The 15,537-nt window shown below is 44.7% G+C and overlaps 1 protein-coding gene across 2 annotated transcripts in view; it reads left to right on the top strand.

Moving 5' to 3' along the window:
* The first annotated feature begins 258 nt into the window (after positions 1 to 258).
* Positions 259 to 15,537, top strand: part of PKNOX2 (PBX/knotted 1 homeobox 2) — a 135,025-nt gene continuing 119,746 nt past the window's right edge. The window contains exon 1 of one of the 2 annotated variants that reach the window (XM_006867659.1): positions 259 to 366. In XM_006867659.1, coding sequence (XP_006867721.1) covers positions 332 to 366 — 35 coding nt within the window. In that variant the 5' untranslated portion in view covers positions 259 to 331. The remainder of the gene's footprint in view (positions 367 to 15,537) is intronic. The other variant, XM_006867658.1, reaches the window with a different exon arrangement.

The raw sequence follows: 15,537 nt of genomic DNA on the forward strand, positions 1-15,537 counted from the left end.
CTGATGCTGAATAAAGCATTACTGGGATTGTACAGATTGTTTTACATATGAGTGGAATACTGTTTCAAGTCAAAATAGCACAACATACACCCCAGCTCTCTTGCATTAGTTCTTATCTCCCTGAAGGGTTCCCAATTCTTGCTGTATCTAGTCAGTCTAGGTGGCACAGCCTGAAAAAAATATAGAGCTAGCTGGTCCTCAGGGATCCCCTGTGCTTGGTAATATTAACGGTACGGCCCCCTTTCTCCTGCTCACAGATCCTCCATGTGAATCAATCCCATGATGCAACATGCCTCCCCAGCCCCAGCTCTGACGATGATGACCACGCAGAATGTCCCTCCCCCACCCTACCAAGACAGCCCACAGGTGAGTGTGTGAGGGGCACTGCCTTGCAGGTCTGAGGAAGAACAGGTGAGGGAGTGTGGGGGCCTTTAGAATTCTAACTGCAGGTTGGACATTCTGGTCAAAGCTGTGATCTTCCAGGGGTGGGCCGGGATAGGCCTCTCTCAGCTGTGTCCTAGCAGCTCTCTGGGTTGTTCCCATGTGACTGATGAGGCCTCTCTGGAGAAAGTTTCCAAAACATAGCTGCCTGAAGAAAGGCATTACATTTGATAACGCCAGGTTCGGATCCTACTTAGCTAGCTGACACCAGTACCTTGGGCCTAAGAACTAGGATCATAGGCTATTCTTCCTACGTTCCTTGGTTCTACATTCCCTACTCTCTGATCACTTGATCCCTTTGTTTGGTCCTTCTTTGCTTGCTTACTGGAAGAATTTCCACTATCTTGAGGACTCCACCTGTCTTCTACCCAGAAAAAGCCCATTCCTTTAACCTCTTCCCTCTGACCCTAGTTTCCATCCCTCAGCTCAGACATTGCAGTCCCACAAGTTCTTCTGAGTTCATTTGTAATCCTACAGAAGGCACCATCACTTCATGGGCAAAGTCTCCTCATTGCTGTCCTCTAGTCCCCTCTCCCTGTCTGGAAAACCGGGGCCCAGCTTTCATGGGTGAGGCTCCTGCAGTCTTTGCACCTTCCACCCATACATAGTCATAGTTGGAACTGACTCGGCAGCACTTAACAACAACGTGAAACGCACACAGCCATAACATTGATTCTACAAATGTGCAGTGCATGCCTAATATGTGCCAGTGGAAGATCACTGTCCTCTTTCTCCAACTGCCTTCTTTGCCCTTCCCCTAGCATTTCAAACAGCCTGTTTGCTGGGAAGATCTGTGCCTCTTGAGAAGGATTTTCAAGCTGCAAACACAGAGTGGGGCTTTTGTTCATATTAGGTCCCAGACACCCTCAGCCTGGCATGAGCACTCTATAGCTACACTATGTAGTAGTTGTTGTTGTTGATGTTGTTAGGTGCCATCGAGTTGAGACCGACTCACAGCAACCCTATGCACAACAAAATGAAACACTGCCCAATCCTGGGCCAACTTCACAATTGTTGCCACACTTGAGCCCACTGATGCTGCCACTTTGTCAATCCATCTTGCTGGGTGTCTTCCTCTTCTTCTCTGACCCTAAACCTTACCAAACAGCTACACTACACATTCTTATTATTTCTCTCCCACCCAGTCCCAGAAATTGTTAGGTGATGGGGTCACTTGGTCACTTTTCAATGCCTGGCATGTGACCACTATTGACTCCTCTTACCCTAAAAGTATAAAAATACTGGTAACGCATGACCTTTGAGCCCATGTCCTTCTCCCTACATACTTGCTTGGCCTACGCAACATGTTCCTTCTTCAGTTTCACTCAAGCTCTCCTTGTATTCAGTGACCCTTCTGCCCCTGCCAGTAGCTCTCTAGGATAACTGCAGGGTTGGAATCAGCATTTCCACAGCTTCTCTAGACAAAAGCTTCCAGGTATCATCACAGTTAGGGCCCTCTCTCAGAGCCCTAGGCTCCAGATATGAAGTGCAGCAGGAGCCCAGAAAAAAAAAAAAACTGAAAAAGAGAGAGAGGGACCTAGGGACAATAATGGGGTGGGGTGGGAGTGGGGGCAGAGGTGGCAAGAGTCCACCTTTCCTCAGTGGAAGCAGATCTCTGCTCAGCCAGTGTTAGGGAGGCAGGGCCTTTGGCTCCATTTCTTTTGTAACTAGATCCAGCTCTCCAAGCTTCATAATAAGTTCAATGAACAGAGATGGGGAGACTTTCTATAATGAACAGGTGGTGAGTGCAAAAGCCCACATCCCCATACTTCAGCTCAGGGATATGTTAGGACCAAGACATCAGAGAATGCCACATTGGCATAGCTGCTTCCCTCCCTCCCATTTTGCCTGCCTGGCATCTGCGAGTTTAGAGTTGGGGGGATTAACGGGAGAGCTACAGCAGGGGCTTGAGTGGCCCATGAACACTGAGCAGATGTAGTCATGTAGTGGTGGTGGTGGTGATGGTATGTTGTCAAGTTGGTTCCGACTCTTAGTGACCCTGTGTAGGGTTTCTGAGGCTATAAATCTTTATAGCCTCAGCTAGTTGGTGGTAGCGGTGGTTATGTGCCATGGAGTTGGTTCTGACTCATAGCGACCCTGTATAGAGTTTCCGAGGTTGTAAATCTTTATGAGAGCAGAAAGCCTTATCTTTCTCCTACGGAACAGCTGGTAGTTTCGAACTGCTGACCTTGAGGTTAGCAGCCTGACTTGTAGCCACTACGCTACTAGAGCTCCTCTTAGTGGAGTAGAGGAGCCTAATGTAATGTTCAGCTTACAGCTGAATTAGCAAATCACAGCTACCAGGAAGGTGATAGAGCTGGGTCTGCTGCCCCAAGGTGCTCAGCCGCCACACCACCAACCCTCCAAACCTTTTCTAGCCTCTTGGGGAAGAAAAGGAAGCTTCAGATCCCCTTCAATGATATCAAAGCAGAAGCTGGATTTAGGGAGAACTCTGAGGACCCATTTGGATGTGATCATTGAAAACACACAGGCTTAGAGTAAAAGAATGTTTGCCCTATAGAAGGCACACATCTACTTGTAAACCCAGAGGTCTAGGAATGAGGTGCCTGACTAGAAGCCTCAGTGACCAGGTAAAGGTCTTGGAGTCTATGGCTTTGACTAGGTGGCTAGGCTATAACTAAATTGCCATAGGCCTTCCCTAGACTGAACTGGTCTCCAAGCAAATGATCAGGGTGGGAAGATAAAAAGAAGGTGTTGTGTCATAGATGGAGAAGATGAGATGGAGGAGATGGTAGGGCCATCAGAAAAAAGGCTTCTAAGTCATGGGGGAGCAAGGGGTGGCTGTTCTTTCTAGAGAGTGCTAAACTTTGTTTGAAGGGTCCATCCCTCATTCTTTAGGACTTCTTGGAATGGTTCCTTCACAGGAATGACACTTCATATGTTCCTGGTCACTTGAGTTTTGTTGTGGGGCTTTGCTCTGGTTCTCCAGTCTCCTTTCCTTTATTCTTTCAAGAGGCTAACCCCAGATTCTCAGGAGGAAAGCTGTGCTCTATTTCCTTCCTAATGTTCATTATCCCAGGGAAGCAACAGCTCTCCACCACTCAGGGTCTTCAGGAAAATGGCACCTAATAGGAGCATGGTTCAGGTACACAGGGGACTCCCTGAACAGGCCAATGCTTCCTAAATGGGACTAACAATCTAATGTCATTGTTCTTGGACCCTGTATGCCTTGGTTCCTCAAAGCCAGGACAGCTAAGCATGTTGTTGTTTGTTGCTAAGTTCCATCGAATCAGTTCTGATGCTCGACAACCCAATATAGGGTTTCCAAGGAGCGGCTGGTGAGCTTGAACTGCCAACCTTATGATTTAAACCGACTACGAAGTACAGTGCATTAACCTACAGCGCCACACCAGGACTATAATTCCTCATAAACCTAGGCTCTTCCACAGACAAGAAAGTCTCTTACATAAAATTCCCAAAATGAAAAAGGAAGCAAGAAACACAACCCTTCCTCTGAGACACACACAATAATTTTAATAATGTTCCCATTGTGCTAAGGGCTAGCAATACTGAGCATAATCTATTCAAATGCACAGGAGAATCTTACTTTGGAAAATTAGGAATCTGCATTAAAAATTCCCAAGCCCTGGACCTTCTTTATAATAAATTAGAATTCTTTTTTTTTTCTTTTCCAGTGGAAGTTCTTAACTTGGCAATTTCATTTTTGAAGTTTGGGGAATACAGTTATTAAAAATGAGGGAGACTTTTTTTTCATCCCATTTTAGTAGAAAAGCATAAATGGTTATAGCCACATGCTTTTTGGGCACAAGCCAAATGGTCTGATGGCCAAGGAGCTTCTAGTCCCTTAGTTCTGTTTCAGTCCAAACTGGGGAAACTCCATGATTACTTCTAAGGATGTCACTCTGTGTTTATTATGCACTAAAGGCTAAGTTTATAAAGTTCAAAAGCAACAATCTGCTGGAACTCCCCATACAGCCCACTTCCTTCTCTTGATGGCATCATATTAAATTATCTCCCAGAAGAATAGCAGCACACTCTACTGTCTAATAGTGCTGGAGGCTCTGCCACTAATATTTCAGTAACAGCAGGTTCATCCATAGTGGACTGTTTTCAGCATAATTTCCAGACTAAGGCAATCCAGGAAGAAAACTCTGGCTGTCTACTTCTGAAAATTAACCAATGAAAACCCTATGGACCACAGTAGAATATTGTATTGTCTGGTATGTTGTTGTTAGGTGCCATCGAGTCGGTACTGACTCATAGTGACCTTATGCACAGCAGACTGAAACACTGCCCGATCCTGGGCCAACCTCACTACTGTTGCCACGCTTGAGTCAATCCATCTCGTTGGGGGTCTTCCTCTTACCAAACATGATATCCTTACCAAACATGATATCCTTCTCCAGTGACTGGTGCCTCTTGACTATATGTCCGAAGTATGAGAGACAAAGTTTGGCCATCTTGGCCTCCAAGGAGCACTCTGGCTGCACTTCTTTCAAAACATGCTGGAAAATGAGTCTTCTAGCTTGGAAGGCACTCAAAATACAGTGGCTACAACAACAGACTCTAACACCCCGACAAAAGTGAAGATGGTGCAGGCCTGGGAAATGTTTTTTTCTGCTGTATGTGGAGCATCATGAGTAAGAGGCAACTCCATGGAAATTAAGCATAGTATCTCTGTTGCAGCGTGCTGTAGCTGTGTTCTGTCTATGCTGCTGTTGTTGTGAAATGCCAGCGAGTTGGTCCCGACTCATAGCAAACCTGTATAGGGTTTCTGAGGTACGAACATAAAGCTTCATCTACCCTCACTTTATGTGCTTGAAGAAGTAAGGGCTAGACATTAGGGCAAATGGAATACTACCATAATTATTTAATAAGCAAATTATCTCCAAGTACAGTATGGCTCAATGTATTGTGTTAATTCCTATATCACTCCCGTTACATTCTCCTACATCTCTGCTATCATCTGACCACCTGTCACCTGGACTTTCGCAACAACCCCTCCCTTTCGGGCAAGTGTTTTGCTCTAACATCTCCCACTAATCCTAATAGAACTGTCAAAATAATATTCTCTACTATCGTTCCCCTCTCCCCCAAGTTCTTAGAGCCTTCCAGTTTTCCTCTCAGAGTTTTGGTAGGAAGAAACCACTCTTTGTTTCCTTCTATGCATATACCCTTCATTCATAAAATCTCTCTCCACCTCTGAAATGTCATACAATTTTCACATCCCCTGTAACACACCAGGCATACTATCAAGGAAAATGCTTTCTTGTGTTGTTCCAGCAACAACTCTAGAAAATCTTGATTTACTAGTGAGGGAACAGCTTCTCCATGATCACCTCCCCTACACACAAAAACTACCCTCAGCAGCCCAACCACCCCTCTTCAAACATAGATGCATATCTACCATTTCACAAATATCTTTGCCCTTGACTTATAAGCAGGACAAATATTTTATTTGGTGTACTTATGTGTGTATTCGATATTTAGATTTCTTCTGTCTGCATGTCCACAGCATGACAGGCTGCAGGAATATCTGACTTGAAAGCAGGAATCCTAGCAGGTCCTCGGCTTTATGAAAGCGAATGCTCAGCTAGTAGGTTAAGAACAAACTGCTTTGTAGGTAAGTGCTTGCCTAGCATGACTTGGTAATGGGCGGCTATATCAAGAAGGTTTTGCCAACTCACCATGGCTACAGGCTTATTATCAACCAGAACAAGGAAATGCAGGCAAAGTCAGAACACTTACTTCAAGACCAGTATTGATGAGCTCACTATACATGGAAGCATTTGCTGGAGACCCTGTGCCAAAAGTTGTGTTCCCCATTGGGGCCCTGGGACACTGTACTTGGAGGTCTGGGGTCAAGTTGATGTTGTCTCACCTCCCTGGGGGCCAACCTCACCAGGAAAGGCCAATTCAATCTGTCTTGCCCACTCTTTCTCTCGCTGCCCTAATACCATCCCCACTCCAGGCAGGGCCGAGAGGCAGGTATCCTGGGGATGCTGGATGGGCTTTGATCAACCATTAGAATCCCCAGGCTAGTTTCATTAACTAGAGGCATAAGGGGGTGGCTGGGCCCCTGGCTGTGAATGACCTCCATGCAGGCCAGCTGTTGCAGATGTTTTAACATTGCTTTACATTCTTCTCATTTCTTTGAGGTCCCTCTGCTCAGCTGCCTGTGAAACATTCACTTTGCAGCAATAGAGTTAATTCAGCAGATTTGAAAGTCCCCCTAAGCCTTTTCTGTGGCTGTGATTGACGGCTCCCTGTGTTCCTTGGGGCAATGCCCCTGGGACCATATGGGAGACCTACCTTCTCTTGCTTTTACTCATCAAAATGGACTCTCTTTCTTTTTTATGTTCTGCTGGGTCTTTCTTCTGTTTGTGAACAATGACCTCTTTCCTTGCCCTGCTTGGGCCACCCATGTCGTTAAACTGGACATATTCCTGAACTCCAACTTACTCAAGGCCTGTGCTGGACTCTTCATTGTATATAAAAGGAAAAATCACATGCAGATCACATCAGGAGAGTTGTATGCTCCCGTTTAGCTGATGGTTAGCTAACAACATGATTTTTAGGCTTGCAAAGAAACCCTCACCTTGTCTAGATGCTTTATTTGATGAATCTGTTACTTCAATTCTTATATTTACCATACACAGAAATGATATTGCTTGTTCCTTCCACCTACAAGCATCCTAAATAGCTGCAAAATTAGATAATGGCCCAAAGATACAAAGCCAGAGAACTGGTGATCAAAGTCAGGTGGTGAGGCTAATGAACATTTTAACTAGCTTACCTCCCTTTTCCATGTGGTCTTGATGGAGCCCCAAGTTCTGTGTGTGGCCTAGCAGGAGTGGGGGATGGGTGGGCAAGGACTCCTGTTGTCCTGGAGGTTTTGGGTCTGGAGGAAAAGGAATGGGATAACCCAGTGCAGTAGAAATTCAGGAATCCTAAATCTTCTTTGCTGGTGAATTAAACCTACACAAGTTTAATTTCAGTACTACTTCTTTTATCCATTCTTCATTAAACATTTAGTGCTTTCTGAGGCTTAAAAGATTTTGTGCTGTGTACTTAAAAAAGCCACCTATTTAACTGTGATTCATAGTGATCCAGTATGTTAGAGAAGAGCTGCTCCATAGCTCTTTAATGACTAGGGTCTTTTGGAAGCAGATTGCCAGGCCTTTCTTCTCAGGAACCTCTGGTGGACCTGCCAACCTTTGGCTTATAGCTGAGGGCTTAACTGTGCCACGCAGAGACTCCTTGTACTGGGCATGGGTGGTGGTGTGCCATGGAGGTGGTGCCGACTCATAGTGTCCCTGTATAGTGTTTCTGAGGCCGTAAATCTTTACAGGAGCAGAAACCCTCATCTTTTTCCCATGGAGTACCTGGTAGTTTCAAGTTGCTGATCTTAAGGTTAGCAGTCTGACTCATAACCATTACTCTACCAGGACACTGTTGTTGTTATTGTTAAGTGCTGTCAAATTGGTTCCGACCCATAGTGACCCTGTACAGGTGAGAAGAGGCTGGTGATCTGTTCAAACTATCTTTGCAGTCCTAGAGGTACAAAATTGGCAGAGCTCCTCCCTCTACGTTAATGAAGCTCACAGTTCATTTAGAACCTTCATTTCTACATTTGTAAGTTGGAAATAACTCTACCTGTCTGCCTCACAGGATTGGTGTGAGGCACAAATGAGAGTGTGGGTGTGAAGCATATCTGTGTTTCATGGCCCTTTCACACATGGCCCTGGCATTGATTTTTCCCTCTATCTTCTGCACATCTCTGGCAGTCAAAGCTGAGATTAAATTGAACTTTAATTGCTTGACTTTTTATTAGCAACACAATTGTTATTAAGTGCCATCAAATCAGTCCTAACTCATAGTGACCCTGTACAGGGTTTCCAAGGAGTGGCTGGTAGATTTGAACCGCCAACCTTGTGATTAGCAATCTAGTGTTTATCCTACAGCGCCATATCAGGACTCCAAGGAACACAATAGACATATCAAATGTGTTTTGTTTTCCTGCTGTAAACCCCCCTTATATATAAATACACACAGTAAAACCACCATATATTAGAAACACACAAGTGAGATTTGAGTGTCCCTCCCTTTTCTAACAGTTTGAGATTGTTAGAAGGATTAGGTGACCTCTAGAGATGGATGGAAAGGATGAGGAGCAGACAGTGCTCAGTAAAGTGCACAGAGCTGGGAACTCAAAGACTTGGATAGAAGTCTACAGTCTTCTTATTAGTCACAGGCCAGACCCCAGGAAAACAGATAGGGCCAATGACCATTTTACAAACCACATTCTTAACCCCCTACCTACAAGCCTTTTTAAAATTAATCAATTAATTAAACCCTCCATTTTACATCATTAAGTAAATTTCAGCGGTTGACTTTACCCTGTCAGCCTTGACCAGAATGTCATTGACCTGGGCTCACTGTTTCTGGGAGCCGCTGGGAGTGAATTTGGACTGACCTGGCTCTGCTGCCAGTCCCTCTTCTCTCCAACCAGCTAAAGTGGGAAATATTTTGAGGGGCTCTCTTTGACCTCTCTCCTTTTTGAATCCTTGATTCCTTTAGCACACGACTACTTCCTTCGCACATTCAGTCAGTTATTATGTAGTTAAATGTAACAGACAGCTGGAGCCCCCCCCCACCCACCCATGAGAATGGCATGGTGCTAGGAGCCAGGAACATAGGCATTGCCAATGGGGCTCTCAGTCATCTCACCAAAATGAGCAAATAAGGATCCCGAAGTTTTCCAAGTGTTAGGGTTAGTGTCTACATAGATGAGGAAGGGGTCCCATCCACCTGGACTGAGGGAGGTTTGGAGAATCTAGAGATGATTTCATGGGGTGGGGATGGAGCCAAGGAGAGAGTGGGAATTTCTTACTGAAGTGTGCCATGACCATGTAAACCAGTGGGCATGGTCTGGCTATTCTTAGCAGCAGGATGTGAGCAGGGTGCAGAGTAAGGTGACGGGGGCTACACATTAGGCAAGGCTGGAATCAGCAAGCAGGTCCAGGCTTGGAGCCCCACTTCCCCTTGGTTGTGTCCCCTGCTGCCAGTTCAAGCCAAATCTACATAGTATTTTCAAGCTCTGATCTCCCAGGTCCTTGGATTCTCTCCTAATTGCCAAGAAACCAGATAGTGTGCCCTGGCACGGGAGGGAATGCCAGCTTCCCTGCAAGCTTAGCCTAGCTGCTGGAGTCGGGCACAGCCCCGGGTATTCTCTCTAACCTGGAGGGGAAGGCACTTGGCATGGTCAGCCATCACCTGCCCGTGCCAGGTCTAGGACTTCCGGGGGGGGGGGGGTGTCTTTTCAGGAAGAGTGTCTGTGCCTAGTATTGAGGAGATGTGGGTTTTTCTTGTACAGAGTTTGCAGAAAAGTGCCCTGTGAGAGGTATGTGGATGTGCTAGTCACAAAGAACAGGGCTGTATGTGGAGGAGGCATGCAGACTGGGACCTCTGGAGCAGGGAGGATGGGCATGGGGTTTGGATTCAGAGGAGAAAGTTTGCAAAAGAAAGTATGGAATGTAATACTTGGTGTTTAAAATACTTAGAAACCAATATTTACAGAGCATACACTATATGCAATGCACCCTCACATCCATGGTCTTTGGGTGGCCCTGGGGGGTGATATTATAGCTACCTTTTTACTTGATAGGAAAACAGGCTCAAGGAAACTGTCATTCATCGAAGATGATGTAACTAGTAATGTCACCTTCCATTACATAACAGGCCCTCACCCTGCACCTGAACCAATGCATGCCCCATACCCCTAAGTACTTGTGGAAGAGTGGGCTCCTTCAGAGCAACCCATGTAAAAGAAAAGCAGCCAACTTTGAGTGTGGGCTGCAGATTGTGTGACTTAAACAGTGGGTTTCAAAAAGTTTGTGGAAACATTTCATTATCTTTTAACTCCATGTTTCCACAAGCTATTTGAAGCCCCCTTATATGAATGATCACAGCAACTCAAACCACCACAGCACGACAGACAGACGAGTGGTGGCCGTTTGGTTTTATGTCTATACTGTCTCTTTAAATTTCTATGTCAATCTTGATACAATCCTGATATAATCAAGATATATATAAGATATAATCAAGATGTTCTCTCCTAATCCTATCAATCCTGGTATAATCCTATCAATCCTGATATAATCAAGATATATAAGATATAATCAAGATACAGTCAAGACATTCTGTCCTAATCCTATCAATCCTGGTACAATCAAGATAAGTTTTCCCAAGATGTCAGCTCCTGGAACAGCTGAGTGTCTTGATCCAGAAAATAACGAATTTCTGGATTCTCCTGCAACTTCCCTGGCTATAAACCCTCCGAAACGCCAAACATACCTTTATATTTGTTACAGAGTTCCAACACCAACTCATGAGTCCTCTTGACCTGGTATTCCGTGTTGTTTTTGACTGAGCTCCTCACTTGACATTGATCTCAATGTCAAGAAAACAAAAATCCTCACCACTGGACCAATAAACAACATTCTTATCAATGGAGAAAAGATTGAAGTTGTCAAGAACTTCATTCTTCTTGGATCAACTATCAACATTCATGGAAGCAGCAGTCAAGAGATCAGACGACGTATTGCATTGGGCAAATCTGCTGCACAGGAACTTTTTAAAGTATTGAAGAACAGAGATGTCAGCTTGAGGACTAAAGTGCGCCTGACCCAGGCCATTGTGTTTTCAATAGCCTCATATGGATGCGAAAGCTGGACAGTGACTAAGGAAGATCGTAGAAGAATTGATGCCTTTGAGTTGTGGTGTTGAAGGAGAATACTGAAAATGCCATGGACTGCCAAAAGAACCAATAGATCTGTTTTGGAAGAAGTGCAGCCAGAGTGCTCCTTGGAGGCCAGGATGGCTAAGCTTCGTCTCTCATACTTTGGACATATTGTCCGGAGCAAACAATCGTTGGAGAAGGATGTCATGCTGGGTAAGGTGGAGGGTCAGAGAAAAAGAGGAAGACCTGTAACGAGATGGATTGGCCAGGTGGCATCATTGATGGACTCAAGTGTGGCAGCGGTAGTGAGGTTGGTCCAGGATTGGACATTGTTTTGTTCTGCTGTGCATGGGGTCGCTATGAGTCGGTTCTGACTCGATGGCACCTGACAACAACAACAACATATGAATGATAACCACCATATATTGGCCAGGAGCCATGGTAGTACAATGATTAAGTACTCAGTGAGGGACATTGGCGGTTCAGCAAGAGAATGCTCAACTTCATGCCAAAGACCTGGGTTTGATTGCGGCCAATGTACCTTATGCACAAACACCACCCACCTGTTTGCGGACGCTTGGGTATTTTTCTGGGTATAAGACAGATTAAGAAGAAAGGCCTGATGATCTACTTTAAAAAATCAGCCCATGAAACCCTATGCATCACAAGGGTCTGATCTGCTATGATAATGGATTGGTACAGGACCTGGCACTGTTTTGTTCCATTATGCATAGGGTTGCCATGAATTAGGGAACAGCTCAACAGCAGCTAGCAACAACAGCAGCCACATATTCAATGTTTATTAAGTGCCAGCTGTTTTGCATACATTATCTCATTTAATTCTAACAATCTTGTCCCTTAGGCATTATTGTTCCCATTTTATAGATGAAGACTTTGGATCAGAAAGGTTAAATAACTTGCCCAAGTTACACAGGCAGAGAGAGTTGAATCTAAAGAAGGAGCACATCCTTATGTATCATGCTGCATCCTGAACTGGATGCCACGAGGGCTGTGAACTTCTCTGTTGTGACCTGAGCCATTCAGGATTAAGAAAGTAAATCTGCAGTCAAAAAGGTAGTATTCTATGGAAAGGCCAATCCATTCTGTACCAGTCATCCCTTCAGTCTAAACTCTCTGTGTTAGACACTAAGGAGCCCTGGCGACACTGTGTGATAAGCTTGGGCTGCTAACCACAAGGTAAGTGGTTCAAACCCACCAGCTGTTTCAAGGGAGAAGATAACACTGACTACTCTTGTAAAGATTTGCGGTTTAGAAACATGAAGGGAGCAGTTCCTCTCTGTCCTATAGGGTCGCTATGAGTCAGAATCCATTTGAAAGCAGTGAGTTTGATTTTGGTTTGGTTTGATATCAGACACTGGGGCTACGGTGCTAAGTAGGAAAGACTGTGTCCCTACCCTTGAGGATCTTACAGTTTAGTGTAAGAGAGAGATAAGTAAGTAGACAAGTCTAAACCATGTAAAACAGGCCATGGCATGCAGAAGATGTTCTGCCAGCATGCGATGAAGGAAACACGAAGCTTCACAACAGTGATGAAAAGTAAGAAACTCTTCTCCTATTCTACAGATAAGGAAACAGAGCCCCAAAACTGCACACCCACGCTTATACAGCCAGTAAATGGGCAAGGAGAGATTGAAGACTAGTTTCTAGTGCTGCCTGCACCTCTGCTTCACTGCCATGCACACTACCTCCTGTAGGCTAAGAGAAAAACTAGTATTGTCCTCCATTCTGAACCACCTGCTCCTACTACCAATGAGTAACAACAGAGAGGAACTCTGAATGGAAGTTAGCAGGAGACATCAGTTGACCATGATTTGGAGTCTAGAACTCTAAAGGCTTGAAGCCCTGTGGACTCAGGGCCCCTCTGCAGCCCCCAGGCCCAATGAAGTGGCACAGCTAGTAAGCCATCTTCCTTTAACCTGCCCCTCTCCCCCGCCCCCCACCCCCACCCCCCGATGCACTCCTACTTGGGTTCTGCACAGATGATCTGTTTCTGGCATAATCAGTATTTGGGGAATTGACTTGAATTTGTATATGGGAGGTTTGTTAGGGCATAGGAGAAACTGGAAAGAGCTCTGGAAGTATAGTGGTTACAAGTCGGACTGCTAACTTCAAGGTCAGCAGTTGGAAACTACCAGCTGCTCCATGGGAGAAAGATGAGTTTGTCTGCTCCCATAAATATTTACAGCCTCAGAAACCCTGTTCAGGGTCGCTATGAGTCAGAACCGATTCCACAGCACACCACCACCCACCAGGAGAAGTTGAGGCCAGCAGTGAGGATGGAATCAATTATGCTGGAAAGTGAAGCATCATTCTAACTTTAGCTCCTCTTCTTCGCCCTTCTTTATTCAGGGTAAAAAGAATCCTCCCTCTGTCCTCTTCCAAGAAAACTAATTAAATCCACTAATTCACTTGAAGCTTTAGGTTCTTGCCCCAAACTTTGCATAAACTGGCTGCGATCTCGAGTAATTACTTTCCCTCTGTGATCTTCTGTTTTCCCTCCTGTAAAATGAGGATAATTCTACTCTACTGTACAGGATTGTTTGTATGACATGAGTGTAAAAATGCTTCATAAATAGCAAAGCCTATACCTAGGGGACATGAAGGTCAACTACATTCTAATTTTGTGAATAGTGACTTGAGTTTTAAAAGGTTGTGAGTAGCCATCTATTGTTAATTGCTATTTGGAGTAAGAAAAGAAAATTAAAGATGCGTGGAAATAATTAGTCCAAAGGACTAATGGGCCACACAAATCTCAGTCTACACTACTCTGAGACCAGAAAAACATCACAATGGTACCTGTCAACAACCAGTGATAGCTCTGAAAGGGATCATAATAGAGCAATAGAGGGCCCTGGATAGAGCGGGAGAAAAATGTGAGGAAAAAACTCAAAATCATGAAAAAGATCAGGTTTCCTGGTCATATAGACACTGATGAAGCTCCCAAGATTTTACGGCCCTTCATCACCCTTCAAATCTGGGAATTAATGCATCCCTATTTTAAAGAAAAGAAGAAAGCCTATACAAATATTTTATTAGCTCCTTAGAATCTCGTGATAGCATTTTCCAAAAAGAGATTCAGATTTGCAAAAGAGTGATGCTTAACAGAAGACAAAGTATTAATGGGATATTTCAGGTGTCAGAGGTAAATGAAGTTGCCAGGTAAGGTGCATGTCCCAGGTCCACTGTAAAAATGGTGTCACAGGGGCATCTGACTTTCTCTAACTTCAGAAGGGAGAAGGAAAGTCAGGAACAACTGTCCCGAGGCTGATTCCTATGAGGGGGAGGTCAGACATACCTGCACTATCCAACCTTTTTACCTATTCTGATATCAGCCATCTACCATGTACCCTTGCAATCTCCACTTCTCTGCAAGGTTTGATCAATTCCATAATGACCACACAGAATACATAGACCATACCATAGTTACGGGTTTTATTAGGGATCTATTACAATTCAGGATAAAGAACAATTCAGAATACATCTCAGACTGCCTACTAGCAGGCCTCTCACAGGTCCCTGGCCTCTTGTACTGGCTCAGCCTCTGCCCTGCTAGGGCAGGACTTACAAATCAGTTCATTCTATTCTACCTTCTGCTGAGAATTTGTATTTCCACTCCAGATATACTGACTCACAATCTACATTTTAACAAGACCCCCAGGTGATTTTTATAAGAATTCTGTAAGAGTCACCTAAGGATCTTGTTGAAATGTACATTTTGATTCAGTCTATCTGGGATGGAAATGCAAATTCTCAGTAGAGGACTGAACCAGAATGACCTGGAAGCCCTGACTCCAGTAAGTGTTACTAAGTTCTTTAGCTCTGACAATAAGTGCCTGAGGCACTTTACTTTGCCAGTAAGCTTCCTGTCTGATGGTGTGTACTTTTCTCATTCCATGGGCTGGGAAGCCCACTCTGCACTTTCCCAATTCTGCTTCCTATTGCTGTTGCCATTTCTTTGCCGCTGCTTCTTCCTATCTCCCACCATCTCTGGTAGCATAGTGGTTATGAGTCAGGCTGCTAACCACAAGGTCAACAGTTCAAAACTACAAGCCATTCCATGGGAGAAAGATGAGGCTTTCTGCTCCCATAGAGATTTACAGCCTCGAAAACCCTATGTAGGGCCCCTGTGAGTTGGAAGTGACTCCATAGCACATCACCATCATCTCTGGTGTTAAAACCTTCACTCTGTCTCCTGGGTCTAGGATTTCTCATTGCAGGGATCCCAGGTCCAGAAGACATGCTCCACTCTTGGCTCTTTCTTGGTGGTAATGAGGTTCCTTCTGTCCCCTGCTAGGATAGATCAGCAGGATAATCACTGGACTTGTAACCACAAGGTTGATGGTTCAAATCTA

The sequence above is a fragment of the Chrysochloris asiatica genome, unplaced genomic scaffold, assembly GCF_000296735.1.
Source record: "Chrysochloris asiatica unplaced genomic scaffold, ChrAsi1.0 scaffold00107, whole genome shotgun sequence".
In the NCBI taxonomy this organism is placed as follows: domain Eukaryota; kingdom Metazoa; phylum Chordata; class Mammalia; order Afrosoricida; family Chrysochloridae; genus Chrysochloris; species Chrysochloris asiatica.